This window comes from Colletotrichum orchidophilum (genome assembly GCF_001831195.1).
Source record: "Colletotrichum orchidophilum strain IMI 309357 chromosome Unknown Scaffold_47.1, whole genome shotgun sequence".
Taxonomy (NCBI): domain Eukaryota; kingdom Fungi; phylum Ascomycota; class Sordariomycetes; order Glomerellales; family Glomerellaceae; genus Colletotrichum; species Colletotrichum orchidophilum.
In genome coordinates, this window is record NW_019173003.1 from 197,025 (window position 1) to 224,150 (window position 27,126).

General features: G+C 54.1%; 7 protein-coding genes across 7 annotated transcripts; 3 read left to right on the plus strand and 4 right to left on the minus strand.

The window, feature by feature from the left end:
- Positions 1-3,761: 3,761 nt before the first annotated feature.
- Positions 3,762-4,685, minus strand: CORC01_06362 (uncharacterized protein; the record flags this gene model as incomplete). The annotated part of the gene is made up of 1 exon (XM_022618003.1): positions 3,762-4,685. The coding sequence occupies one exon, from the start codon at positions 4,683-4,685 to the stop codon at positions 3,762-3,764; it is 924 nt and encodes a 307-aa protein (XP_022475516.1).
- A 1,188-nt stretch (positions 4,686-5,873) lies between these two features.
- On the plus strand, positions 5,874-6,827 carry CORC01_06363 (uncharacterized protein; the record flags this gene model as incomplete). Its single annotated transcript, XM_022618004.1, has 1 exon — positions 5,874-6,827. One exon carries the CDS (start codon positions 5,874-5,876, stop codon positions 6,825-6,827), a length of 954 nt encoding a protein of 317 aa, XP_022475517.1.
- Positions 6,828-7,176: 349 nt separating this feature from the next.
- On the minus strand, positions 7,177-9,461 carry CORC01_06364 (catalase; the record flags this gene model as incomplete). Its single annotated transcript, XM_022618005.1, has 2 exons — positions 7,177-9,177; positions 9,234-9,461. 2 exons carry the CDS (start codon positions 9,459-9,461, stop codon positions 7,177-7,179), a joined length of 2,229 nt encoding a protein of 742 aa, XP_022475518.1.
- A 388-nt stretch (positions 9,462-9,849) lies between these two features.
- On the plus strand, positions 9,850-10,743 carry CORC01_06365 (xylulose-5-phosphate phosphoketolase; the record flags this gene model as incomplete). The annotated part of the gene is made up of 2 exons (XM_022618006.1): positions 9,850-10,068; positions 10,522-10,743. The coding sequence occupies 2 exons, from the start codon at positions 9,850-9,852 to the stop codon at positions 10,741-10,743; spliced, it is 441 nt and encodes a 146-aa protein (XP_022475519.1).
- A 1,176-nt stretch (positions 10,744-11,919) lies between these two features.
- On the plus strand, positions 11,920-12,908 carry CORC01_06366 (uncharacterized protein; the record flags this gene model as incomplete). The annotated part of the gene is made up of 4 exons (XM_022618007.1): positions 11,920-11,992; positions 12,100-12,134; positions 12,206-12,667; positions 12,762-12,908. 4 exons carry the CDS (start codon positions 11,920-11,922, stop codon positions 12,906-12,908), a joined length of 717 nt encoding a protein of 238 aa, XP_022475520.1.
- Positions 12,909-13,260: 352 nt separating this feature from the next.
- Positions 13,261-17,058, minus strand: CORC01_06367 (HET-s/LopB domain-containing protein; the record flags this gene model as incomplete). The annotated part of the gene is made up of 1 exon (XM_022618008.1): positions 13,261-17,058. One exon carries the CDS (start codon positions 17,056-17,058, stop codon positions 13,261-13,263), a length of 3,798 nt encoding a protein of 1,265 aa, XP_022475521.1.
- A 5,043-nt stretch (positions 17,059-22,101) lies between these two features.
- CORC01_06368 (uncharacterized protein) lies at positions 22,102-25,681 on the minus strand (the record flags this gene model as incomplete). Its single annotated transcript, XM_022618009.1, has 3 exons — positions 22,102-24,673; positions 24,738-25,439; positions 25,524-25,681. The coding sequence occupies 3 exons, from the start codon at positions 25,679-25,681 to the stop codon at positions 22,102-22,104; spliced, it is 3,432 nt and encodes a 1,143-aa protein (XP_022475522.1).
- Between the last annotated feature and the right edge of the window lie 1,445 nt (positions 25,682-27,126).

A 27,126-nucleotide genomic window follows, 5' to 3' on the forward strand; every position in this document is an offset into this window, starting at 1 on the left:
TTCAGCCTAGAAACACGCCACAAGAATCACGCCTACATTCTTTATACCAAGCCTATATCTCTTCCCCCACGTTCCATTATTATGTCCTCACATCTTCGACACGCCTTCAGGAAGTACAAGGACAAATTCCGCTATTACGTTGCAGACGCCACCAACTTGCGCCAGATTGTACAGCTAATATTAGTGCTGGTCTCGCTTACCGCCATCGTCGCTGCCATCGTACTCCTTATACTCCAGTATAGAAAAAGCCCTTCGGTGCCTTTACTCATCTTCGGAATCTCCATGGCTGCTATGGCGACGATTCTTGGCTCATGCGTAGCTCTGTGGTGGTGGCGTTTCACCCATCCTCCGAGAGACGGCGAAGGGCAAGTTATACCCTGGTCCAGAAGCGGCTCAGAGTCGAGCACGATCCGTCCGAATTAAGACGGAGACGTTGCAGGCCCACCAAGCAGCCAGAGCACGAACGTGCTTCTGCCCACCACGGCAGAGCCATCTCCTTCTTCTTTCGCAGCCGAAGCCGATGGAGGCGCGCCCATCGAAAGTCAGGGGGCGCCTGATTGGAACGAGCTTCATTCATTCGGTGACGAGAACCATGTGCCACTTCATGGGCACAATGAGCGACTGGAAGAAGTATCGGGCAGGTTCGAGCCGAGACTCTCATTTCGAGCCGCGGAGATGAATGCCACGATGCTACGACAGGGTTGAACATCTCGATCGCGAGGGGTGCTCAACGTTGAAAGTTGGAAGGAAGCAGTAACTCGCAAAGTCACGTTTGCTTGGGTGTGGTTGTGGGGAGATATCTAAAGGTTGGTCACAAACGATACAATAGATTAGACAGGTGTTGAAAGTCATCTAGAGAGCAATGATATTCGCGCGTTCAACCGTTCTCGAAGTCAATCAGTGGTAGCTAAGAAGCGAAAAGATATCAGATGGCTCACCCACTAAGAATATCAGCAAAGTCCTGCTACAAATATCAGTTGCAGGTCAGACGTGCGCGCTTGAGTTGAGCAGCTCTGGACTAACAGAGTCTAAAGGTACGTTTGTCATGTATTATTGGCTCTGAATCGGGTGTCCACGCCAGATAGTGTTGCAAGAGCGCAAATCTTGTTCGCTACAAAAGTGCACATGAGGATACTCCAATTCACCCACAGTTGCGTTGGCATCAAGAGAAGTTATAAGCAAGCATCATTTTGTAAGGTACCGCCCCAATTCGAGGTTGACGCAAGAGAGTCTAGTGGGATTTTATGATGAGTCACAGCTTTCAGACGGGATTAACAACGACATCAACTTAATTGTTTGAGTAGAAACTTCTCGCAGTTGCACGTGAACGTTGCACTGTTGGTAGATGCAGAGACGACCAGACATTGAGGGCGAGGACATCTTATTTTGCGCTCTAGGGAAGGTTATGTAGTATCGCAGCCCAAAATAGTTACGGAAATATCACGCTGGACTGGGTGATACACGTGTGCAAGGGTTGAATCTTATGTACTCAAATACCGGCAGGCCTATCTCACCGCTGAATGCAAACGCGACTCCTGGGCATTGAGCAGAACCGTTAGCATCACGAGCATAGACGGGGTATTCCAGCTTAGGCCTATGCTCATATCGGGCATGAGGGTTTACAACAGCGTGGGCCACCCCGGCACCCCGATTCGCAAGCATGCCCTCTGAATGACGACACATCGGGGAAGAAGAGAGTTGCCGAGCGGGAACGCAATCGCTGGGCTTCATCCGCATGGGCCCCCTTCTGTCCCTTTTCCGAAATGAGATGATGGGAATGGCAGTGCAGCGAACAAACATAGGACGTCGCAATATGGCAGGTCAACCCAGGATGGCCAATGGATGTATGAGTATGCCTTGGTCGATATGCCACAGAGGATCGCGTTGTCGCCAACATTAGATCATGTCAAGGCGGAAAAGGGTCAGTCAGTCAGCCAGCCAGCTACAAGTAATCAAGCATAATAATTATCCGGTACCAAACTTTCTTCGCTCTCATCTCGTCACGTCGCGAGGTTGCATCGCATACCAGAGGACGCATCACCGCACACAGGTCCATCATCCCCTTGGGCCCTCCTTAAAAGTCGTAGGGATGAAACATGTCAAATTTCCTGTGCCTTGATTTCTGCATCTGCCAATAATGGATGAATGGCATTGGCAAGGTCAAGAAAGAACGTTCCGCTGAAGAGGGCCTAGACTTCCGTCATAATTGTGGCCCAATGGCGGTGGGCAGACGGGACCGCGAACCCCGCGATCGACTTCGGGTAATGCCCACAATGGGTGGCGGCGGCTGGAGCCTGCGTCTATCTATGCGGATACTGAGCTAGTGTACAATCTCCTTGATCTGTGGGTCAGTTCGCCTACGAATCCCTCAATTCAACAGGGATATATTTGACTGATTCAGTCGAGAGGGCTGGACCGACCGTGGCAAACAGGCACAGCAGGGAATCAATATGAGATGAGTGTGTAAGCAGATTTGGTTTCTGCAGTGGCTTGAATCCTAAAAGACTTGAGACAAACTGGAGCGTAGAGGCTTTGACTTACGGCTAGACGTGCTCAGGGGCCGCCGTTGTTGGTGCAGTCCAGTCAGGCTCCCAAGTTATACATCATATTTTTGGAGAAGGAAATATAGCCGTCCCGCGCATTGATGCTAGCGTCAACCGTTGGGACAGCTTCAAGTTAAGCGACTGTTAGCGAGATCACCATAAAAGCCGTTCTTGACTAACCATTACGATTACACGTGTAGACGCACTAGTGCCAGGGGGGAGGCTTGCTGAGACGATCCAAAGAGGCTTTGATATTGCTCCCCCAATGCGTTGTAGTCACAGTCAGCGGCACACCCACTCGGCCAGGCCATCAATGGGTGCAACGCTGCGGTACTGGCCTTTGCAGTCGTCTTGACAGTGACACATTGCATGCTGTACCCGACCAGCAAACTCGGCGGAGACGAGTCGCAACGAAAGTAATGAGCAGAGTCGCATTCAACTCCACAATTTTTCATTATCAACTTCACAAAGGTACACAAACCCAGAGGATAGAGCGGGATGAAGTGGGATACGGCCTCACCGCGCGCCGTGCGCGGCCCGGCTCATCACAAGAATGGCAAATAGGGGGCCGAGATCTGCCGTCCGGCCTTTTCCAACAAGGCCCAGCCCGAGAACTCTGAGCGTTACATTGTACAGTCTGCGTAGGGAGGATTTGTTCCTCGATGGTGGCTCAGGCATAATAAAGCCGTGATTATCATAACACACTCCACATATCGCCGCCAAACGTCACAACGTCACAATGTCATCCCCTTTCTCGACTGTCATTACACGTTGGGAGCGCCTCTAGCTATCTGATTCGTGCTCGCAGCTTTGACCGCGTTCCACCCAAGGTATCAGAGTCGAAAAAGCCGTCATCGAGGGAATAGGTACTAATTCATCCTTCCTACCAAATATACCCCGGCCGATCTCTCACCTCTTGTATCCCACCCAACCCACACGCCTGTTCCACGGGCCACAAGCGGCTCCCCGGGCGGTTCAAATCGAACGATCCAGGCGTCGGAGGTCTGACTGCTTCCAGATTGGCATGCCTCACCATCTCAACGGGCAATTCCACGTTCACTACCGCATTGGTTACCGTCATATCATAGGCAGTCCTGGAATACCTTACTGGAACGAAATCCCGATTGAGGACAACAGGTAACTCAAGGTCTCTGATTCTCATTCCCATTCTTATTATCCCCTTGTGAAACCCAGCGCGCTCGCCTACCTCTGGGCGCCCTATAGGCCATCCCCCTTGTCATTGCTAATCGTCGCGGTGCCCCCTCCCTCCGCCTCAGCCACAATCTTGGTCCTCACGACCTTGCCCGTAGTGTCCAGGTAGATGTTGCTAAACGCCTCGAGGCCCGGATACGGCGCGTAAAGATACTGCAGCTCGAACTCCTTGACCTGCCCGTCGATCGAGATGGTCTTGTTGTGTCCGCTAAACGTCATGTCCCGGCTGTAGAAGCCAACCACCTTGCGCCCGCTCTCGTTGCCGTTGTTGTCGAGGTAGACGTCGAACAGCGAGCCGTTTTGCGCGAGCACGCGGTTCGTGTGCGTGCGTCCCGAAAAGTCGTTGACCGAGTATAGTATGTTATTCTCGAGGCGGATCGCCAGGTCTCGCTTCGCCACGGACGACGAAGACGATGCGGCGCTCGGTACGGGGTCCGTGACGACGCCGACCGTCTTGTTGACCACGTCCTTGACGGTATCCCCCAGCGTCGCGATGACGGGGTTCAGGTCGATGCTCGTGAGCACGTCGTCGACCATCTTGACTACATTCTCCAGGCGCGCCTCGAGCTCGACTTTGGCTGAGATGTTGTAGATGCCCAGCTTGACGCGGTCGATGCTGGCGTCCACGCCCGCCTGAAACTGCAGCAGGTTCAGCACCTTTGCGTCGAGGTTCACCTTGGCCGTGAGGTTCTGCACCTCGATGCTGATCTCGCCCACCGAGACGGACGCGTTGAGGTACACGTCCGGGATGGGGTTGAGCGCGTCGATGCCTGTCTTTGTGTTGGCCGTTTCGTAGACGGCCGACTCGTTGTCGTCGCCGCGGCGGTCGAGGTGGTAGCCTATATAGCCGTCTTCTTTAGGTTCGTCCTGGGCGAGCGTCAGGGCTGTGAGGGTGAGGACGGCGAAGGCCCTGGTGATAAAGAAACCCATGGTGAAGATTCGTTGGGGATGTCTTTTGGTTTTGTTTATGAAGGAGTGACTGAGATGACGCTGGCAGGCCCGTTGGAGACGGATGGAAGACGAATGAGTGAAAGGGCCGTGGACGAGAGCAAAAGTCGCAGATTCAATGATGCTGGGGAACCAAACGATACAAGTATGGTCCATCTATTGCCATCTATTGGAAAGTGGAAGGGGGAGGGGAAGTGAAGAAGTCCCAGATCTGATGACAGGCTATGCTCGGGATCGTCACTACATCCAGTGACAAGAGCATATATTCCCCCCTCCACATCAACGTCAGATCCTGGTTGATAAGGTGAGTTTCTTTCTCTACCACACTCGAGGGACCGGGTCTCGTGGTCGGGAGCACCCCCCGCACGCCGCGCCTCCGTCGCCCCAGGGAATCCCCCGACTGGTCCCCCCGTCAAGTGACACATTTTGTCACACCTTGATTTGCGCACGATGTAACAAAGCCAACGCTCGCTGCCAAAGGCATGATGCGATGAGATATGAGCCGAAAAGAAGAGGGCAATCTCCCAATTTCCCATCCATCCATGATACCATGGTCCATCCGAACCCGGGGGAGCCACACAGACATGGAATATTCCAAGGTTTTTTCAGAGATGCTCGCCACATGCAGCCCGTCGGCCCGGTGGCTTGCAGCTTGTCATCTTGTCTCACCACTGCCAGTCTCCCTATGTGCATCGAGAACACAAGAAGCTTGATGCTCGACTACCGGGGAGGCTCCATGGGAAAAGGGGTGTGGGTCACCCGCCTCTTCGAGCCCTTCGAGACCGCTGCCCATATCCGCCCTAGATATGGAGACCGCGCCGCCATTGCACCAGTGCGGATGCTGCATCCCATGTGTGTAAGTGGCATGGATGATGGATCTCACCCATGACTACCTACGTACCTACATGTAGTGATGTAGACTCCGCGATGGGCAGGGGGGTGGGAGGGCTGATGCTAGGATAAATGAGGTAAAAAGACAAACCTCGATGTCCTCCCACGATGCCGCCTTATATCCCCCATGCAAGCCCTTACATCGCGATCTCGTCCCGTCCCACAGCTCACCAGCGTTGTCAGTCTGGCTCACCTGGTGCTCCTCGTCCGTTCCTTTGACACATCCCAACCCACAAACACACTCTTTTGTAAAAGCTCTCATACCCTTCACCCGCCAAAATGCGGTCCTCCATCATCTCCCTCCTCCTGGCGCTCTTCATCACCCTCGTCGCGGCGCAAACTCCCACCGCGACAGAGACCCCCGAGGCAACCACCTCCGCCGCCGCAGAACCATCCCCATCAATACCAGACGCCTCAGCACCACCACCAACACCAACATCCACCGCAACAAAAGGCACAACCGCAAACGCCGGGTCCGGGGGGAGCGGCACGACAACCGCTACCGGTAGCAGCAGCACAACAACAACGACCCCCCCAGCAGACGTCTACCTCAAAGTGCCCGAAATCTCCGTCGGCCGCATCGAGCTCGACGTGGACAACCTCTCGGCGGAAGTCAACCTCGCCGCCGAGGTCGCCAAGCTCGTCACCATCAACGCGGGCGTGCAAGTCAGCATCGAAAAGGTAAACATCACCATCGTCGACGTCGAAGCCGAGCTCGAGCTCGTCATCCGCCTCGGCAACCTCGTCGACATTGTCAACCGCACCCTCGCCTCCCTGGACCTGAACCCGCTCCTCATCAACCTCCTCGACACCGTCGGCGACGTCGTCGATGACGTCGTTGGCGCCGTGGACGGCCTGCTCGGCTCTATCGTCAACGGCGACTCCAAGATTAACTTCATCATTGATAATTTGGGGAATATCGTACAGGAGGTCACCAACAAGGGGACCACCGCGCTGAGCTCTATTATTGGGAATTACCAGCAGAACATGACTTTTACGGGCTCCCAGCAGGATCTCGGCAACGGGCTGACGCAGAAGACGTACTCGTACGAGCCGCTTAGTTCGCTGGTGAATATCGTCTTCAACACGCTCGGGCAAGTTGTGAGGGCTACTGTAGTCAAGGGCGGGGGTTCGGGAAGCGGGAGCTCGACGGCATCTGGGACGACAGCGGCGGCGACAACTGCTGTTACAACGGCGGCACCAGTCACGACGACGACTGCTACAAATACCTGAGCAAAGAAGGGTGCTGTGATGGTGGGATTTTTGAGCCTAAAATATACGTTAAGAATATACATCAGTTTAAGCCCTTAATCGAAATTGATTGCAAGACCACTTCGATACTTGAATTTCTGTATCTAACCAACGGACTGGCTTCCAGAAAGATGATATTTCACTTGAATTTAAGCAATATTGGCCATCGTAGGCAATTTCGGCTTGCAGAGGACTTGGGACAAGTCACGACATTGTAAGCCCTTGCGAATATAAAATGTAGCCATCATTAATCGTTCATTTTACTGCATAGCTATTCGGAATGGAGTACCTAACGCCGTTGCCAACCCAGAGGATAAGATTTACTGTACAATCAGTACGCCAGCTGTGTGCTCAGTCCATCAAGCTCACGCGCCCACACGCGATGTCGAGAAATGATGTAGAAGAAATGGTCCAAGAAACCCTTACTGTTCTTGACGATTTCAAAAGCCTCCTTCAAGCTCTCAGGACGGACCGACTTCATCGTAACAACACCGTAGCTCTCCACAACGTCGCCATCGCCAGACAGCGAGACCTCGGGAAGAGAGATGGCGTTCTGGATAAAGTCAACGGCCTCGCCAGTGGCAGCGATGGCTTTCAGATGACCAAAGGCCTCGCGGACCCAGTGGACAGCCCTGCCGTTCTTGGAAAGAGTCTTGATAGAATCCGCACCACCGGGCACGAAAATGGCATCGACCATGGTAGATCTGAAGCCCTCGAGGTGGTGTTGGGGCACAATTCCGTTGCCAGCCATTTTTGATGCGCCGGCAGGGAAGATCTCGGAGCGACGAGTGCCAATGATCATCGGGGTAGCCTGAGCTGCGGCGGCAGCACCCTTGATAGCACTGACGGCGACGGGATCGAAGCCGTCGGCGATGATGATGGCAATACGACGCGACTTGATGGTGGGCGTCTCAGGCTCAAACTCCAGCTGGCTTAGACCCTTGGCCTTCTTACCGTGGTTGGGCGTGCTTGCCTTCTCGGGTGACGTCGCACCAACCATCTCGGCAACAGCCTGAGCCAAACCAAGATCGATGTCAGCGAGACGCTGGGCTATACGATCGTACACAATGCGGTCCTCGCAGTGGTCCAACTCAAAGGCGAACGCATTGATGGCGTGCGTCTTTTCGATTGGCGACAGACTGTTGAAGAAGAGCTGAGCTTGACTGAAGTGGTCCTTGAACTTTGCGCTCTTAGTACGTTGCTTCATGCCCTCCACCTTTTGCGCGAAGTCGACATAGGCACCGGACACCTTGGAGTGGTTTGCTGGAGGAACGGCCTCATGGCGATTGGGCCAGTAGTTGACGTTGCCCTTTGTGATGGTTTGGCGGTGCGCGCCGTCACGGTTGAAGTTCATGACGGGGCATACCGGCTTGTTGATGGGCAGTTCCTGCCAGTTAATACCTAGACGGGTGATTTGGGTATCAAAGTAAGAAAAGTTGCGGCCCTGGAGGAGAGGGTCGTCGGAGAAGCCGATGCCAGGAACGACATGGCTGGTGCAGAAGGCAACCTGTTCGGTCTGGGTAAAGTACTCGTCGGGATTCCTGTTGAGTTCCAACTCGCCAATATAGCGGACGGGAATCTGTTCCTCGGGCCAAACCTTTGTGGCGTCGAGAATGTCAAAGTCAAAGTCGTGTTCCTTTGACTCTGGGAGAACCTGAATACCAAACTTCCACTTGGGAAAGGCACCGTTCTCAATGGCCTCAGCAAGATCCTTGCGGTGGAAATCGGGGTCTTGGCCGGCGAGCTTCAGCGCCTCATCCCATACGAGGGAGTGGACGCCAAGCTCGGGGGTGAAGTGGAACTTGACAAAGTGGCGTTCGCCCGTGTCGTTGGTGAGAGTATACGTATTGACACCGAAGCCCTGCATCATTCTGTAGGAGCGGGGAATGGTGCGGTCCGACATGGCCCAGCAGAACATGTGGGTGGCCTCGGTGTGGAGGTACTGAAAATCCCAAAAGTTATCGTGGGCAGATTGAGCCTGGGGGAACTCGAGCTGAGGCTCGGGTTTGCCTGCGTGAATGACATCGGGAAATTTCATGGCGTCCTGGATGAAGAAGACGGGAATGTTGTTTCCAACCATATCCCAGTTACCCTCCTCGGTGTAGAACTTTACAGCAAAGCCGCGGACATCGCGTACGGTGTCGGCACTGCCTCTGCTACCGAGGACAGTGGAGAAGCGGAGGAAGACGGGAGTCTCGCGTGATGTGTCGGTCAGGACGCCAGCATTTGACACGTCGGCGGCGCTCTCGAATAACTTGAAAGTTCCAAAGGCGCCTGCTCCTCTGGCGTGAACGACTCGCTCCGGGATTCTCTCGTGGTCGAAGCGGTGGATCTATGAAGTGTTAGTGACGGTATGCAGCTATTTCGACATAGGATACCAAGACGAACCTTTTCTCTTGCAATGGCATCCTCCAGAAGCATGGGACCGGTCTTGTCATTGTTGGAGACCCTCAGCCAATCATCTGTGTTCTCGATCTTGGTTCCAAAGTCGGTGGTCATGGGAGCCTTTGGGTTGACCTCGACCATGTTCCCAGCAAGCTGAACATTCTTCTTGTTTCCTTGGCCCATTCTGACGTTTCCAGCTTTCTTTAGGGTATCGGGGACTATGCTGGACATGTTTCATGGGAGAAAGAAAGACGGGATGTGTGTTTGCTGTAAGGGACGAGAGGAAAGAAGTAAGATATTCAGAACCTGGGCGGACGAGCCATGACCAAAACCCCAGTCTTTATGAAGCGACCTTCGCCATTGTGTCTTACCATTCGTCCTCACAAGTTTCCTCGTTTGTTTCCAGTTGGTTAGGAGTGCCTGACGTCAATCTTGTGGCCCCATTCAGTCGAGAACGACCGTCCCTTTCCTCTTCAGCTTGAAAAGCCAGTGCATATTGCTTGCCCCATTCATTGGTGGGACGTCCTCCAGAGTAAGAGTGCCCCGGCAGTACTGGGCCGTCTGTCAGTCGTATCATGATAGGGGAGCGTCTAGAAAACAGCATCGCCATCATTTCGCCATGTTGATGTCAGAGTTCACGTCGCCGCATCCCAAAGAAGCCGCGAGCCCCTTGCTCTCTGCCGTGCCTGCCTGCATACCTGCCGTGGACGCCGGAGGTGTGGTCCGGAGGGTGGAGAAAGGAGCAGATGCTCCAGCTTCAGCCAGGTTCGGGGCCAATCACGGTGCTTCAAAAGAGGAACACTCGGTAATAGAGCGGGGCCACGTCAGCCTTCGACGGGTACGTACTGCTCAGTGCCGTCTCTGCCCCTCGGTGGCCCAAGCTTCCTCTCTCCCACTCCCATCCCACCTGCCCACCTGCCCACCTGCATAAGCTCCCTTGGATGTGCCCGATTGGCCGCTGCACCTGCAATGCGACAAGGCATTGGTAAAAAGATGCTCTTCATTCGACCGTTTTGTGGCCACGAGTGAGATCATTGCCTGGTCATAGTTCATCAAAACGCATTTTGTCCATGCCCGTGGACTCCAGTTGCTGGGCTGATAGTTTGAAGTCACACAGATAGCATGAGTACCTTATGCTCAGCCTGGTAGCCCGCTAATAAACACATTTGATTGCAGCCAAGAGACGTCATCAAACCCGTTCTTTCTTCTCACGCCCCAAGATGCCAATGAGACAGGACAAACACTCCGATGGAGAAGAATAGCAAATATCACAAGAGACAATAAGCTGCAGCTTCTCATTCGATCGAGCACCGACGCCACAGGTTTCATCGATCGCTGTCACTGGCAACGCACTTCCCGCTTCACCGGCACAAAGGGCAGCACCACGACGCCGTTTGATCTGGCCCTCGTCGACTGCGTCAGCCAGTATGGTGCCGCGATTCGAGGTCTGGAGGGAGGCGCCGAGATTAAGGAATTGGTTCAGGCCAGAGGCGACGGTGAAGAGGGCCACTAGGTGCTACGTCTAGAAGATTGGGAAGGGTGCGTAACGCGACGTGCATGGCTGACTGAACTTAGTAGAACCCGAGAACCTGTCCGGCTTCCCCACTATCAACAAACGAATCACGACATGTCTGTTCCAGAGAAGTTGGTACTCTACAAGGATTCACCTAGCTTACCTCATGGTTAAAAAAAGGCCATTCTCAATTGAAGTTCTGTCACGATGCTAAACAAAATCAATCGCACTCTAACAAATAACCTGTATATAAAAAATGCAAAAAGGGTGCCGATGAGAGTTTCATCGCAACAAATGATGCCTCGTGGCGGAATCGAACCGCCGATCTTCTCATGTCACTAATACTAGTGAGACGCTATACCACTTAGCCAACAAGGCTTGCTTATGAAGCCCGCTGGTAAGGAATATGTAGCGAGGTGTCGGACATGGCTGGTATCGTTGATGTGTTGCAGAGAGGGAGGCATGTAATAGTTGATAATGTGTAGGGGGAAAATGCAAAATTGTGTTGTCAGCGAGAGTGAGGCTGAAATGCACCACCGAAAGAAAGTTTCGCTAGAGGTTTGTTTGCCTTGGTGGCACAGCGTGGCGCGACAAAGAATTGCTGACGGGGCGCATTTGTCTGAGCGCGCAGATCAATCTGGTCTGTACCCAAGGCGAGAAGACCCGAATAGATGGTACAAGTTTAACAAGTGATTAGATATAGGAGTTGCAGTAATGAGAATGAGAATATGGACTCCCACGCAAGAGAGAGAGAAAATCACTTTTGGAATGGTAGGGAGAAGAGTCAAAGCCGGTGGGCAGGCAGTAGTCTCGACTGAGCCTCACTTTGTCCCATTGACCGAGTTGAGTTCAGAGGTTCGTAGTTCCTTCATTGGTCGACGGAACTACCTCACTAACAGGCGCCGTGGCTTCTCTGCTATGAGTGTGGTGTGGACAGACTCCAGCCTGTTAAGGAAAGCGTACCTCAGCCCAAACCCCACCCCCACCTCGAAATTTCTCCTTTCCAACTCGTCGCAGGACCATCGCCAAATCACAACCCCGCCATAAAAAAAAATAAAAATACCACACCGCGCAAACGACCAAGACATATCATCCCAACCCAACGTCCATTCTCTTGCAGGAGCCGATCGGGGAAAACCAGGGGGACTGTACTGCGTGAACGACAACTCTTGCGCAATGGTCTACTACTTCACTTCCAAGTCGGTGGACCCGGCCGCCTTCATCTACGTCGGTAAAGACAAGTTTGAGAGTACGTTTCCGTGCTGTGTGAAGATGGAGGCGGGGGTTCCATGCCACTATAAACCTCATGACGATGGAAAGGAGGAAAAGGGAAAAGGGACTAATGAATGAGAATAGATGAGGAATTAATCAAATACGGCTGGGAGGAAGATGTCTGGTAGGTCATTTCACCTCTCTCTCTCTCTCTCTCACTCATACCACATCGAAACTAACTTCTCACCAGGGTACGCCAATCTCACCTCACCACCCTCTCACCAAACTAACCAAAACCCCCAAAAAGTTCCACGTAGACAAGCTCTCCTCCGCCCACATCTACCTCCGCCTCCCAGACCCAGCAGACCCGTCCACGACAACCCCCATGACATGGGACGCCATCCCGGAACCCCTCCTCATCGACCTCGCCCAGCTCACCAAAGCAAACTCCATCGAGGGCAACAAAAAGGACAACATCACCATCATCTACACCCCCTGGTCCAACCTGAAAAAGGACGGCAGCATGGCCGCCGGACAAGTCTCCTTCAAGGACCCGCGCAAAGTCAAGAAAATCCTCGTCGCCCAGCGCGAGAACCCCATCGTCAACCGCCTGAACAAGACCAAAGTCGAAAAGAAGCCTGATTTGCAGCAGGAGAGGGATGATCGGCTCAAGGAGCTGAGGAAGAGGGATCAGGCTGCCAGTCTCGAGAGGGTATGTGTTTTTTCCTTTTTTTTTTTCCCCTCCGCCACAGGCAATTTTGGAAGAGGAAACCTTTCCCCCCCTTGCTGACAACAAGTCCATCCAGAAAAGAGAAGAGGCCCGCGTCATGCAAGACCGCAAGGAGAAGAAGTGGCAAAAGGACCACGCCTACGACGACATCTTCACCGAGGAGAATATGGAGGCCACGAGCAACCAGAACCGCGACGAGAACTGGGAGGACGATTTCATGTAGTCTCTGACCGCACCCTCCCTTCATGTTTGTTCCGTCCTCTCGAAATTCTTTTTTTTGTTGCATTTTCGCTACAGCGAGAAACCCATTTTTTTCATTATCGACTCATTATCGACTCATTTAGCCTCATCGTCTACCTTACCCCCCCTAACCCCCCTCTTTCTCTGAGACTTTTCCCTTGTCGGGAACATCGTGCGTCCTGCGTATCTGAATTTGATGCCAAGTCACGGATAGAAACTGATAAACTTGATGACTTCGCTTCATGCTTCATTACTGCTACGTAAACTACTCAAAGAAATTTCAAAGGGGGTATTCCAATTACAGGGCGCGGGCGCAACCCGAGGCCCTCAGTCAGTCAGCTGCACATGCCAACGCCCATGCGACTCCTGCCAATGCCCATAGACTCCATCCTGCGTGATAAATCATGGTCCTCGCCCGAAGCAAATTTTTCCCGCTCCTGCAAAGTACCGTCTTGTTTTTTCTGCTCCTGCTCCTTCTCCTGCCCCTCGTCTTGGTTTTGATCTTCTCCTTTCTTCGTACCGCGTCGCCGCGGAGGGGCGCGTGATCGGACGAGGACAGGCAGGTCGTCGTCATCTCCGACCTCGGAAACGATATCCAAATCGTCATCGTCCTTGGGGTCTAAAAAAGGAGACGAGGAAGGCTCATCGTCCCTGCAGGTCCCCTCGTCTTCTTCCTCTTCCTCCTCTTCCCGGCCTTTCAGGCTCACAACGGGCTCGCCGCCGGGTAACCCAACTTTTCGCGCCTCAAGGGCCTCCGCAATGTCGAGAAGTAGGACGTCCATAGGACAAATATACGCAACGCGCTTCCGCCCGCTCCAAGCCAAGACGTGCCCGCAAACTCGTCCATGGGCGCGCTCCACGACCCAGGCGCCGCTATCTCCAGGGATACCCATAGGCTGCTTATTGGCGCCACCGATCAGCTCGGCAGGCGTCTCGGTGGCGACGCTGCTAACCTGGTAAGTGTGACTGGGCGTCGTCCGCCCAAAGATCTTGACGCTCGTCAGGGCGGGCAGGATGAGACCCGTTTGCAGGCCGCTGGTACGCGCCATGCACTGCACCTCTAGACCAGGCAGCGCGGTAGTCGGCGCCACAGTCATGGGATGCATAACCTTACCCTGCCTTGACGGGAAGTTTCCGTACGAAGGCGATAATTGCTTGCTCTGAATCCTGGGTATCGAGTTGTCTTCAGGTAGCCTCTCTTCGGCGAATTCGAAAAGTGCCCAGTCTATTTCGTGGATGAGTCCGTTCTGTTCCCTCCTCTTGATGCCACTCGATGCGTAAACCTCTCCGACGGTAAAACTGTCCAAGTGGTCTTCGTTTGCCGTCTCTGCCGAAGCATAAAATTCCTCGTCGACATCATCCATGGCAGGCTGCGTGATGATGTATCCGTCGCCGCAACCCGGCTCCACCCCAGGGATATCGCCGGGCTGGTCGTATTCACCCTCTGACTCTTCATCGCTCTCTTCATCGTCGGACGCCTCACTAGTAACATCCGTCTCCGAATACGCTTCGGACTCCTCTGATTCCGAGAATTCGCAAGCATAGTCTTCGCCGCCGCTGCTCTCTGCCGATGAATCTGCGTACCAGTCGAAGCGAGCGTCTTCGGTGTCCCTCGCCATACTGCGCATCGTCGGATCCTGCGCCTTGGTGTGCTTGTAGATTTCGTCGGGGTCGTCCAGCATGTGATGAACCGTCATTCCATACGGCTTATCATCCACTACAACGAGGCCGCCCAAGCTAACGGGCGACAGGTGACGGTCCCCCACCCAGGCTCCGATACTTGCGCCATTGCTTGGACGCGCCTGAAAGTCGGGGTTGGCTGCCTTGACTACGCCATCGTCTTCGTCGTCTTGTGCTGCACTTCTTTTGGGGTCGCCGGCTTGTTTCCGTGACCTCAGGACCTGTCCCGTGCAGACCTTCAAGCCGAATCCAGACTTGCCCTCGAAAAGCTCCCCCAGCTTGCGCGTCAGTATGGCCTTGACCTTGCTGACAGATGTGCACACAACAAGGACTGTAGGTTGTGTTCTTGTAGGCGAACTGCCGATAGACTCGAGAGAAACTTCGACCGACTCCTCGCGGTGTTTGCGGTAAAAGTGTCGCAGTGCTTGGTTGACTTGAGGCATCACCAGCGTGTTCCACTTCTCAACGGCGTCTGGAGGCAACGGGATCTGCGGGTAAAGGCGTGTTTTGGGAGATGCTGCCTTGGCGGGTTTTGACTCCGCGGGGAGCTCCACCGGGCCGGCTACAATGTTGTTAGTGTCTGGACAATCCAAATCCAAGATGCAATACTCACTTTGAACCTCTTCTCTGGCAAGCTGCCGCTTCTCCTCTGCAGCCGAGGGATATGAACGGCGCGCAGAGCTAGGTTCCGAAATGGGAGTCTTAGCGTCGAATGATGAGCGGCTGGTGTCGACGGAAGGTCGGGTGATCGCCTTCGTCTCCTTCGAGGGGCCTGAGATGCTCTGACGAGAAGGCGTGCCGATGGGGGACACGGATATCTTCTTTCCGAGGTCGAGGTTGAGGCGATCTTCGAGAGAACTGATATTGTCTAGGATGGCGCATGAGTCGAGGTAGCGTGACACACTGACTTGCACAGCCGAGAGAAGTTCATCGTCGGAGGTGTTTCCTTGTAGTGACATGTCAACGGCTGTCCAGCAAGTCTCGACCGCCCTCTTGTAAAGGGTGGAGCAACGGATCCCCAGCTGGTTCAACACCGACTCGGGAATCGGCTGCGAGGGGTCTGTCACGAGGTTGTCGAGCTTAGTCCAAAGGCCAATGGACAGCAGAACCATGGCAAGGGAGTAGAGATCGAGGATACGAGAGTCCATTTTATCGTTGATCGGTGATGCCGGGGTGGTGCGAGGGTCCAGGGGATGCCGGAAAAGTGGCAGTGATGGCGAGACTGGCTCCTCATCTGACGGAGCATCTGGGAACAGATCAAAAGATGAGATGAGGGGCCGACGAATGTCCACCTCACCGGGGCCCGTGGTCAGGTCAGGCGTAGACATGTTGCAAAAGGATACATTCTTGTCGATTATGCAGCCGTGGGTGATACCCCGGGCGTGCAAGTCAAACACGGTGTTGACTAGATTGGAAGCCAAACGGTATTTGGCCTCCAAGGTCGGCTCAAAGTCTGGTCGCGACAAGAGATCGGCGAGCGTGCAGACATTATAGAGCGGGGTTTGCGTAAAGTTTTCAAAGGAGACGGCATTGAAGTTGGGCGGGAAGTGGTAAACTAGTCCAAGCCGGGCGTGTTCCAGATCCTCGAAATAACCCAGGAGTCTCGGAAGACCGATCCAGGTACCGGGGGCCCTCTGCGAGTCCTGCTGCAAGCCGGCTGACAGCTTCTCGAAGCGCGACATGGGAGGCATGATACCCGTGATGGCATACATGGAATCAAACGTCGCGAACTCCAATAGGAGCGGCGCAAAGGGTTGACGACCAATGTGTTGCGACAGATCTGACCATGCCTGCTTGCTCATGAAGACGATGTCGCGCGGTGGGAGATTAGCTCTGGTTTCGGTCATGGGCTCGGCCTGCATGGATCGAATATTCGTTAAAGTTGTCGGGTCGATTTCTTGAGGCGTCTGCATCCTGGTGGATTCAAAAGGCCGCAGCTCCTCGGTGGAGGCCATGGACTTTTCAAGCTTGGAACGCGACGACATCTGGGCGGATGAGCGCGTTCTGGAAAGATCGTACAATGTGTCGACAGACTGAGTGAGGTCTCCAATGGCATCGGCGAATACGGCCTTGTCCCAGGTCACAAAAGCGGTCTTGCGATCTGCCGACTTTTCTGAGACTGTGCCTAGAGGGTTCGTGTAGCTCTTCCACAGCGCATCCAATTCTGATAGCGTTTCCCGAACAGTCGACAGGATGCTGTGAACGACCTCACTCAGACCGGCTTTCGATAGTGAGCTGTCAATCTCGTCTGACTGGTTAGGATCTGTCCACTCGATGCCCCAAGTCGATACGCGGTCCTTTTGGATGCGAAGCTTCCTGAACAGCGACTTGATCTCGGGGTCTTCGGGGGCCTTGACGGGTTCCTGAACAAAGTCTGAGGATTTCTTTGTGTCGTTATAAAGACGACTCAGGCGTCGTTGCATGTAGCCGCCGGTAGAACGGATGCCCTCCATGTTGGCGGTTGAAACAGGGTGCAGGTCAGGGACAATGAAGCGAGCCCCTCACCAACAGGCGGCAAGGCAAGATGAGACCTGAGGGTGTCGATGCCCAAGAAACTGAGCGCTGCTCGTGGGAATTAGATGATAAGTCTGTGAGCAGCTCTTAACAGTAACATAATCGGGGACTGTGCTGGCGAGGTGGCTCTGGAAAGGTCCGGACCGGAAGTGGCAATGAGAAGTCGGGACTCGGGGTCGGCGTTGGATATCGGAAGCGGACCAGCCAGGCGTGCCAGGTTGTGCGGGCGACGGGGCTCTTTGTGGCGGGCGAAATGCGACTGTGAGTGGTCGTGGCCGGGGGAGGATGTGGGGAGTACGTAGACACCAGTCCGCAGCAAGAGAGGGAGAGAGAGAGAGCTGAAGTGAGTGATTACGCGGCAAGTGTTGCTTGCGTAAGGTAATAATAATGTTTGACCCAACAATCGATTCTTTTAGCTTGGTGAATTGAATCGTTGTATGATGGCTAGCCTCGTCGACGAAGAGAAAGTAGCAGTAGTAGCTGTTGCAAAAGGAACAAGTGCGAAGCAAGAAGGTGAAGAAGGGAGAAGATGGCGTCCAAGTCGTGGGCCCCGTCGTGGTCATCAAGGAAGTTCGGCGTGGGTAGATGAAGGGAGGGGGGCCTGGGGCCTGGGAGTCTAGGTAGGACCTGGTGCGACCAAAGATCCAACCTAAAGGCCTAAAGGCTAAGCCAAGCAGAGACCCGAGACTGCGGGAGGAAGGATTGGATTATTTCGGTGCCTACAGTGAGGAACGGACGGTCCTTTCGCTACCTATCCTGTCGACAATCCATCAGGTAAAGGTACGGGGTAAGGGGGGCGGATGCGGCGACGGGATGCGATGGATGATGGATGGATGGACTCGGACTAGCAGAGGCAACTATTAACTGAGCATTCAGATTGTGGCTGCAACTGTGGACGGGACTTGGGCGTATGTGTGGATGTCCATGGGTCCAAGGTAAGGTAGTTGTGAAATGTGCGACATTCGACGAGATGCGCTGCGACATGCAAAAAAGGTGAGGTGCGCGGGCTGCTCTGCTGGATGGCTGGCTGGAAATGCTGCTGCCTGAAGACGGAGGAGCGCCTTTGGCCTCGCTTGTCTCGCTTGTGTCGCTCGTCTCGGCTAGGTCCCGCTCTTTTCTGTGTGGATCCACTCATCCGGGGCATTTTCATTGGCCAGAGAAATCCTGGAGCCTGCGATGTGGGACCCTCCCGGGCAATCGGGGCTGGCCAAGCCGCCATGCCGGGGGCAAGACGACGCGGGACGCAGGACCGCACTATCAACAGTACGTTCCTTTTCTGCGTACCTCCCGTCAATCTTTCCTGTATATTTGCGATTTACCATTTACATTCAACCTGGAAGTCACGATGAATGTCTGGGACTTGGCACTTGGATGTACGAGAGCACCACTCATTCAGGAAACACATGCTCAAAGTTCCACTGCTTCTTTTTCCCAATCCATGCTGGGATCACCATGTCACATTGCGTTCTCTCGTGCTTATTCTCGAATAACAAAATAGGAAAGCGCCAGGCCACTCCCCCAGCGATCTCTTCACCCAGTTCGTCTACAACACGCAACGATATGCCCGTTGGCTCATCTTCCCCGTCTTTGGGCAACTTTCTGCTGCTTTCCCCTCCCAGTGGGCATCTCTTACACGACACACATGGGCATCCACACTTATCCACAAGATACCACGCACATCCTCCCTCGGGAACACATTGAACTAAGGCTCGGACTCCTTCGCCCACCACTCACATTAGGTTCCCTTTGGGGAGCCTGGCTCGCCCGACGTTGGGTGCTTTCTCATCAACCGGCCTCCACACTGAACAAGCCTGAGTAAGCTGAGGCTCAATTCATCGTCTACCCATCCCGGCTAGCATCTCAAGAAACACCAGGGGGACCGCCGCCTGCACCAACCCTGTCGCCATCAGACATCGTTCTAGTGGCTCGCGACTCAAAGCCGTCAGGTCAGCCCATCCTTTCCTCCTATTAATGGAAGACGTTTCTGTTCAGGAACTGGAGTAATAGACCTTCTACCTGGACAGGCAGTCGTCGGCTCCGTCGCAGAAGTCCATCCCACTACGGCACTTGGCGCTGTCCACCTTGGATCCCAGTATCTCCAGCGGCGACCCCACGGGCTTGATCGTTGGCGTCCTTTTTTTTTTCTTAATCTGGCTGCCTAAACACTAAAAACCTTGTCGAGTGAGGGGCATCCACACTATCTTCGGCACTACTGCCACCGTAATCGCCTCTTCACATCCACATCGCGGCACCCGGCAGCTTTAATTGCCCATACATCGCCGTTGGGAGTGACAGACTTCAGTCAAGGCCCCCCCTTCTCATAGAGGGGCTTTGGTACTCGTACCTATTAGGAACATTTGTAAAGTACTCTGGAAGATCTGTCACTGGCTACTTCTTCATGATTGCTGTAGCAGGGTCTGGGCGGGACTTGACCGGACCACAGATACACCAACGACACGATCTGCTGCTCAGCTAGCTCGCCATAGTACCTCCTTTTTTCCCAGGACACACGGCGGTAGATCCTTACACTTGGAAGAACTTGTGTGTAACGGTTCGACGCTTTCGTCTGTATCATTTCGCAAAGGATAGTCGTGGCGGGGGTTCTCTCTCCGCCCAACGATGCGCTCGGTCCGACTATCACGGGTCGAGTAATTCTGCTGCCTGCTCGGCGGTCGGATGCGAGACTGCCAGTGACTGCATTCCCTTTGCCAGCCGACGAATCCAAAAGCTTCCCGCTGCCCCATCAAATCGCTTCTGCAAGGTCAGCCGGCTTGCACCATTTCCACTCTGATACAGCAATGATGACAAGCCATGACGATGGGGGAGACCACTCAGTTTTTGGCATTCCTCTTCACCCTATCAATTCTCAAAGAATCTCGACCAAATTTATGGCCACAAGGTCTCTATAAATCGAGATTTGCAATCGTGACGGCAAGGGGTTGCAAGCGGAAGAGCCAACCATCATGTCTTGCCTGAGGATTCCCCCCCTTCCCAAGAGATGCCTTTTGGTCTTATTGTGGTAGCCGTATCGCGGGTCTCGCCATAGTGGTGCATGTCAAGATGCAGAGGATCCATCTTCCCCGTGACACGATGGTGCTGGCTCGCTCGCCCCTTATCTCGCTGCCTGGTGCTGAGTGACTGAGAGTTTTTATTTCGGCCTTGTTATGAATCCTCTGCAGAGCTTCCGCCTATGCCCAATGAAATCTCGAACATTTCAGAACGCGTCTGGATAAAGGGTCCCTTCTTGATGCGCCCTGGTGAACGGGGAGCTATCTTTCCCAATGCGAGAGCGCGTATGGACCACTGTGACTGAGCGCCCGCCGTGAAGCAATTTGGTCTCTGTAATTCAACAATTAGGATCCTCTGGGGTCCTGGGAGATGTAATCATCCCCTCGACACTTCTCCCGCCGTGATCTTGATAAAAAAAAAGGATGTACAAACTTGCCGTGGAGCAAGCCAATCCAGAATGAAGAAGCAGCCTCAAGAGCCATGGTGAATAGCTTATCAAATAAATTTTGAATGTCTTTTAACTCTCGGACGCTGCGTTCCAACCAGCCAAAATGGAATACTCTGAAGTGTTCCTATGCAGACTTGTGGCTTTGGACGAGGTTGAAAGTCAACGCTTAATACCTCGGCCGGTTCCCTGGCGGGCCGTGGAGACGTGAAGAAAGATCACAGCCCTGAGCCCCCGAGAAATCCCCCGCTCAACGCCGATTCCAAATTGAAATTGTTGACTCGGAAGTTCAATACACGATTGTTCCTTTGAGATTATCCTAGATTGCAAGCCCACGTCTGTGTGTAGTCCTACAAAAGAAACCATATTTAGGGGCATACATACTATCTCCTTCACATCGCTTCGCTACTTGATCAAATCCACATCAAACCCCGATCAGACTGTCCAGTAGACGATGGAACCCTCTAATAAGGAAACCAAAACTCTTCATATTGTCTTGGCCCACGTTCTAGTCATCACCTCAAAGGCTACAACAAATTAAACACCCCTTTGATAGTCGAGCGATCTCAAAATTCAATTTACCCTCCACCCACCCACCTCGAGACATCAAATACCCCCCGGCCCCCCCAAAACCAAGTCGCGGCGTCTCAACGTGACCCTCCCGGCCATCAGCTGCCGTCGTCACCTCTAGTTCACGACACCCAGCCAAGTCATCCAACCTAACTGCTTCGAAAACTTCACCCGGTGGGTCTACAGCCCATAAACTAGGTAGGGAGGATTGGTCATACCGGGGGTTGAAATTGAAGACAGCTGAATCGTTAGGACCACCTTCCATAACTTGCGTCCAATCCGATTTTCAAAGAACAAGCAATTAGCTATCCAACACCTGCTAATGATCCTGTATCAACATATCGGGTGATCTTAGTCATATTCAACATCAATCTGTGTAATTAGTCAAGCATTCATGTTGGCCTTGGCTTTCATCACTCGTGAATTATCAGCACCCAGTGTGGTGTTTGCGTCAAATCTTTTCTTTACGCAAATTGTAATAATACAGGCAGACATAACACGTGAGCATACATAAACGTAAAGATGAAATAGTATTGGGCCAGCCGGTCATTGTATCCCCAAAGAACCGCGACAGTTTCCCAATGTAAAACGCCGGCTCCGTGCTCTGCCACATTATCTCGCAAGCCAGCCTCATCTTTGCCTTCCTTCCTTCCTCCTCCACCAGCAACACGTGAAATAGAAATCAGATGCTCAACGCCTTTTGCAAAGACGTAGCGACGACAAACAATTTCAATGGCTTCAAGACCGGCGCTACAAAGTAGCCAGATGAGAGCAGTACAGAAAAGAAAATTTTCGAGACTAGTCGGCCCCGATACTCGAGGCGCGAGGGTATCTGGTACGTAAAAGAGCGTGATGGAAGTATTGGCCCTCTCAGGCGGGGTTTGAGATGATTTCGTGTGCTATTACTCATGCAATCGTATGTTTTCGTGGTGTGTCGGAGGTGATGGATGAGAGCCGTTTACAACTCATCGCGGACGTGCTGAATGGTTTCCTTGACGGCGTCCGTCACAGCCGAGGCGGCAGAAGAGACAGTGGCAGATGCTGCACTGGCAATACTAGCAGCTGAGGCAATGCCGGTGGAATAGGCGGCCTGCAAGCGAGCCAGCACGCTCTCAGAGACGGTAGGCTCCTTGCCCACAAGAAGCTCGGAGACAAGCTTGCTCATGTCCTCGTACTGCTTTGCGGCTTGAACCTGTGCGGCAGCGAGGCTCTCCACGACGGCAGCGGTAGCCTGCGACGCGTACTGTCCGGCACCACTGTAGGCGTTGTCGTACCATGCGGTAGGAGTAGGCTTGCCGTAGATCTGAACGCTGGCGCGGCTGACAACAGCCTCCCAAGTGTCAGAGACACCCTTCTCTATGGCCTGCGCAGCATCCACAACTTCTTGAACTCCAGCGGAAACGGAATCGCTGACAATTGATGCCGCCGCCGAAAACCCGTCGCTAACAGCGGAAGCCACAGCCAAAGCTTCCTTCTGCGCTCCGGATGCTACCGCATCAGCCGAGCGAGTGGCAACGGATGCAACAGAGGATGCAGTGCCGGCAACGTTGGTCGGGGTTGACGTAGCAGTCGCGGAGCTTATGGCCGCTGATGCGGCGGCCAGGAATTCGGAGTAACGGGCATGGGCCACACCGAGGCCGGCGTAGTAGTTGTATTTGGCCTGCTCGAGAAGCTTGTCGACGGTGGAGGTGGGCGTCGCGGTGGCGAGACCAAGCCTAATCTTGGCGCTCTCATACTGCTCTTCGGCGGCCAAGCGTCCCTCGTTCAGACGCTGCATCGCGATAGCCTTGACGCTAGCCCAGTCATACGAGGGAGTAGGTTTCGCAGCGACGGTACCGTAGATGGCCTTTGAAGCGGCCTTGACAGCTTCATCATACTTTGCGCTGGCTGATGCGATGGCAGCAGCGTAGATACCGGATGCTGACGCTACCAGCTTCTCAGCCGTCGGTTGAGGGGTGCCATAAATCTTGATGGAGATGGCGGCGCTGGCGGACGAGTACTGCTCAGAAGCCTTGGAGACAGCGGCGGAGTAGGCCTCTTGGGCTCTGGAAGAAACGCTTTCGGTATCTTCATCGTCGTCCAAGATGGGAGCCCTGCTGGGCACGGATTGAGCGGCAGCTCCTAGGAAAGCGGGCTTCACAGACTCGGTGACAGCGGCGACAGGCTTATCCTCGACGGATTCAGAGATGATCTCCTCTTCCAGCTTCTCTCCAGGCACGGCATTCTCATCATCGCCGGCGGGCGAGGTTCCGTCGGTATCAACAATGTAGGTCTGGTCCTGGCCGGGGATGATAGTGGACGCCAGGTCGGGCTTCGAGACAACACTGGAAGAACTATCGGACACTTGGCTGGACACTTGGCTGGACACTTGGCTGGTAGCGCTGCTGGCGGATTCTGACACTGCGGAAGATGCGGTGGGAGTGGCACTGCTGAAGCTCTCCTCAGCTTCGCCGGCGACGCTGCTGACATCGGCGGCGGGGGACTCATCTTCGATCACGCTGGGGGCTGACTCCAGAGGGTCTTCCTCGGGGGTTGAGACTGCCTCCGAGGCGGTGGCAGCAGCGGCTTCAGCCTCACGGACGCGATCGGCTTCCTCGGCAGCAAGACGCGCCGTCTCGCTGTCAAAGTTATCGGAAGAATCCTTCGCAGCAAGCTTCCAGAGACCGACCTGCTTGAGCCTCGCGAGTTCTTGGGCAGCAGCTTGGGCGACGGCCATGCCAGAATCTTCAACTTCGTTGGAAGCCTCTCGGGCCTGCTCCAGGCCGGGATGAGTGATGATGAGCTTCTTCAGGTCGCTCATCCATTCGGCGAAGCGGTCCTTCAACTCGTGGTACTTGGCCCAATCCTTGTAAGTGATGCCGTCCATCCAAGCCCACTTCATTCCAATCCGCTGGAGAGCCAGGTCACGAATGCTCTCGAGGATCTTGAAATGGGTATCAGCCGCCTCCGAGACAGAGCCCTCGATTTCAGCCTCGTACTCGGACTTCCAGGCACGGATCTTTTGAGCCTTCTCCTTGATATTGAGGCCAGCCTTACGGACACTGGCAAGTAGTTCCTCTTGGGCAGACTCTGGAGCGTCAGTGGACTTTTGGACGAGCTTGATGATTTGCTTTTGCAGGGTGTCAACCTCGGATTTTGCAGCAGTCTGGAGCTCGGTAACGAGGGTTCTGCCCTGCCCGTGAGCTCTCTCCTTGATGACGCGCTGGGAGATCTCCTCCACGCGGTCCTCGATTTCGGCAGCACCCTCGTCAGCTGCCTTGGCGAACTTAGCCTGCCAGCTGCTTAGGTCCTCGGCGACCGTCTCCCTGGCGATTTTGCGAATGTCGGAATCGTTCTCGCCAGGCGGGGGCGCGTGGACCTGCTCAGAGTCGTCGTGTTGAGCCACCTCGGATGCATCGGGGATATGAGCGCTTTCAATGGCCGTAGATGCCTTCTCAGTGGCTGATGAAACTATCGAGGAAGCAGACGAGGAAAGCGACGAGGCGGTAGAAGCGGCGGGTTTAGTGAAGGAAGATGCCTTGGCAGAACCACTGTACATATCATCAGTATGTGAATGAGTACTCTTTGAGGGCAGCTAGATGCGTGAGCTCTCACCTTTCGGAGACGTTTTCGAGCGATCCCTTGGTCTTGTTCTTGTAGCGGCCGAGACGCTGTCCAATCCTAGCTAGCTGAGGCTCGACATTCTCAATGTACAAAACCCGGAACTGGGGCCAAACGGTAGCATCGAGGAAGCTATAGGTCTTGTTCCATGCCCAGTAAGCAGAAGGGACAGCCGTCTCGGTAGTGAATTGAGAGGCAGCGGCGTAGCCCTGGGCGGCGTAAGGCTGGACGAACTGGTACGAGGGGAAGAGAACGTCGTGATAGGTCTGGAGAGCACTTGTGCGCGCGATGTCGTAGTACGGGCCAACGGTGGTGGAGGCCTTGGCAACATGAGGTGCGACAGTCTGGTCGTACTTCTCTTGAGCCAACTTCTGGTAGACGGACAGTTGCGGCTGGATGTTCTTCTCCCACTGTGCCTGGCCGTAGGACTGGGCTTGCTGCAGACGAGGGGCGCCATACTTGGTAACGTAGGCCTTGGTGGGGACGAAGACTCTTTCATTGGCAATGTCGTAGTAGGGTGCCGCCTTCTCAACGTAGGGAGCGGCATATGTGTGGTAGTAGGGCTCGACATGAGGTGATACGGCCTGCTTCAGCTGAAAGTAGGGCTTGCAAATCTTTGGGGAAGACTCGTCGCAGGCTGCGAGATTCGCAGGACAGCGGAAGAGGATCGAAATAAGGGAGTACCAAGTCAAGATCCTGAGCATTGCTGTCAGTCCGAATACACTTGACAATATGCGCAAATGCTGTGGTCACAGCACCGACCGGGAAGGATAGACTTACCTCGCGAGAATATTGAATGAACGGCGGAAAAATGAGGGCCCACGGATGGGTGTTGTCCTCCGCTGGATTGTTACAGCCTGGCCATTAATCTTGCCCTTAATCTTCCCATTCGGAGCCTTGGGGTAGCCGTTACTGGCATAGCCACTGGAAGCCTCCATGGCGGAGGTTGTGCGGTCTGGAAATACCAGGCGGCTCGCAGAAGTGACGTGATTTGGTATCTTTCTAATCGCAGGATGCCGTAAGTCGGAAGAACTGGAGCGTGCGTACGTCGGGGGATGATGTAGGACTCGAGTCGGCGCTGAACTAGGTGGCAGACGGTGGTCAGTTGGGAGATGTAGAAGACAATTTAGAGGATGTCGAGGGGAAAGATGTAAACGAGGTTGAGACTCAGAAGAGGGAAAAAAAAGAAAACCACGCGAGGTTTGGGTAGAAGCTCTGATGATTTTCAGATGTCGCAGTTCCCAGTCGGCGGCGGACATGGGCTGCTTCAGGCGGCCTGGACCGGGCTGGGCAACCCAAAGCTGCGTAGCTGTGCAGCAAACACTCGCCAATGGAGCGATGAAGCTGCAGGGGAGAGGGGAGCCACTTGGGGGGGGTTACGTTGTGGAGCTAGGAGTTGATGATCTACCTTCAGAATGGCGATAGTTTGGCTTCAGGTCGTCAGAAGGGGTCTTTTGGGATTTGTTGGTGCAGTCCTGTTTCTGCTCTTTGCTCCGCTGTGGGTGCGAGGTGATTCTGACACGGAGTTGAGAGAATAGGAGTGTATCGGGGAAGAAGGAAGGGCAACCCCAGATGTACAAGACGAGGGAAAGGGGAAAGAGGATCCGTGATGCAAGAAGCTGTGGTGTTTCTTGTTGTGCTGCTGCTTCCCTTGCCTTCTGTTTTCTTAGGTACGTAGGAGCAGGCGGCGCTACATCTTCTGGCCGTCGCAGACTGGCAGCTTCCTGATCCTCCGGGCCAAGTTTTGTGTGGCTCGAGGGGGGAGCACGGTCCTGACCCCCCGGTGGAGGTACATTGTGGTGAATTTTGGCCGAGGCTGCACTCAAAGTATACTTCATACCCAAATGCTGACATAATAAGAAGTGAGGTAACCGAGACGGCCAGCTCTGCTAGGCTGCGTATAGCGGCATGGCTAGCCTGCTCCAAGTCTCCAAGTCTGGGAGCTTTGCAGAGCATCACGCTGTGGGATGTCTCACCAACGTCATCGGCATCAAGCTGTCGTTATCGTCCAATGCCGCCAACCAACCACACGCGCGGGCTAGCAAGAAACAAGCAGGTAAGGTGGCAGGCTGGTAAGCAAGCAGTCACGCTCAGCTTACCAGTCCTGTTCCTCGCACCCATCCATCCCATGTCTGTACTCAGTACTGGTGAATCTCTCCGCGCCAAGCACATCAACAAGCAAGACACCGGATTGACCAACCCTGCCAGCGGAGACACAGGCAAGACTGGATGATTGGCAGAGACGGGTGCCATGAGCCACAATCCCCCGAAACAAGCCTGCCAGCCCGGATGAGGGGTCCAATCAAATGGACCAGACAACGTTGAAGTGACGCAGCATTGCATTGCCAGGCACGCAAGTGTGGCTCACCAGCTTGGAATGTTC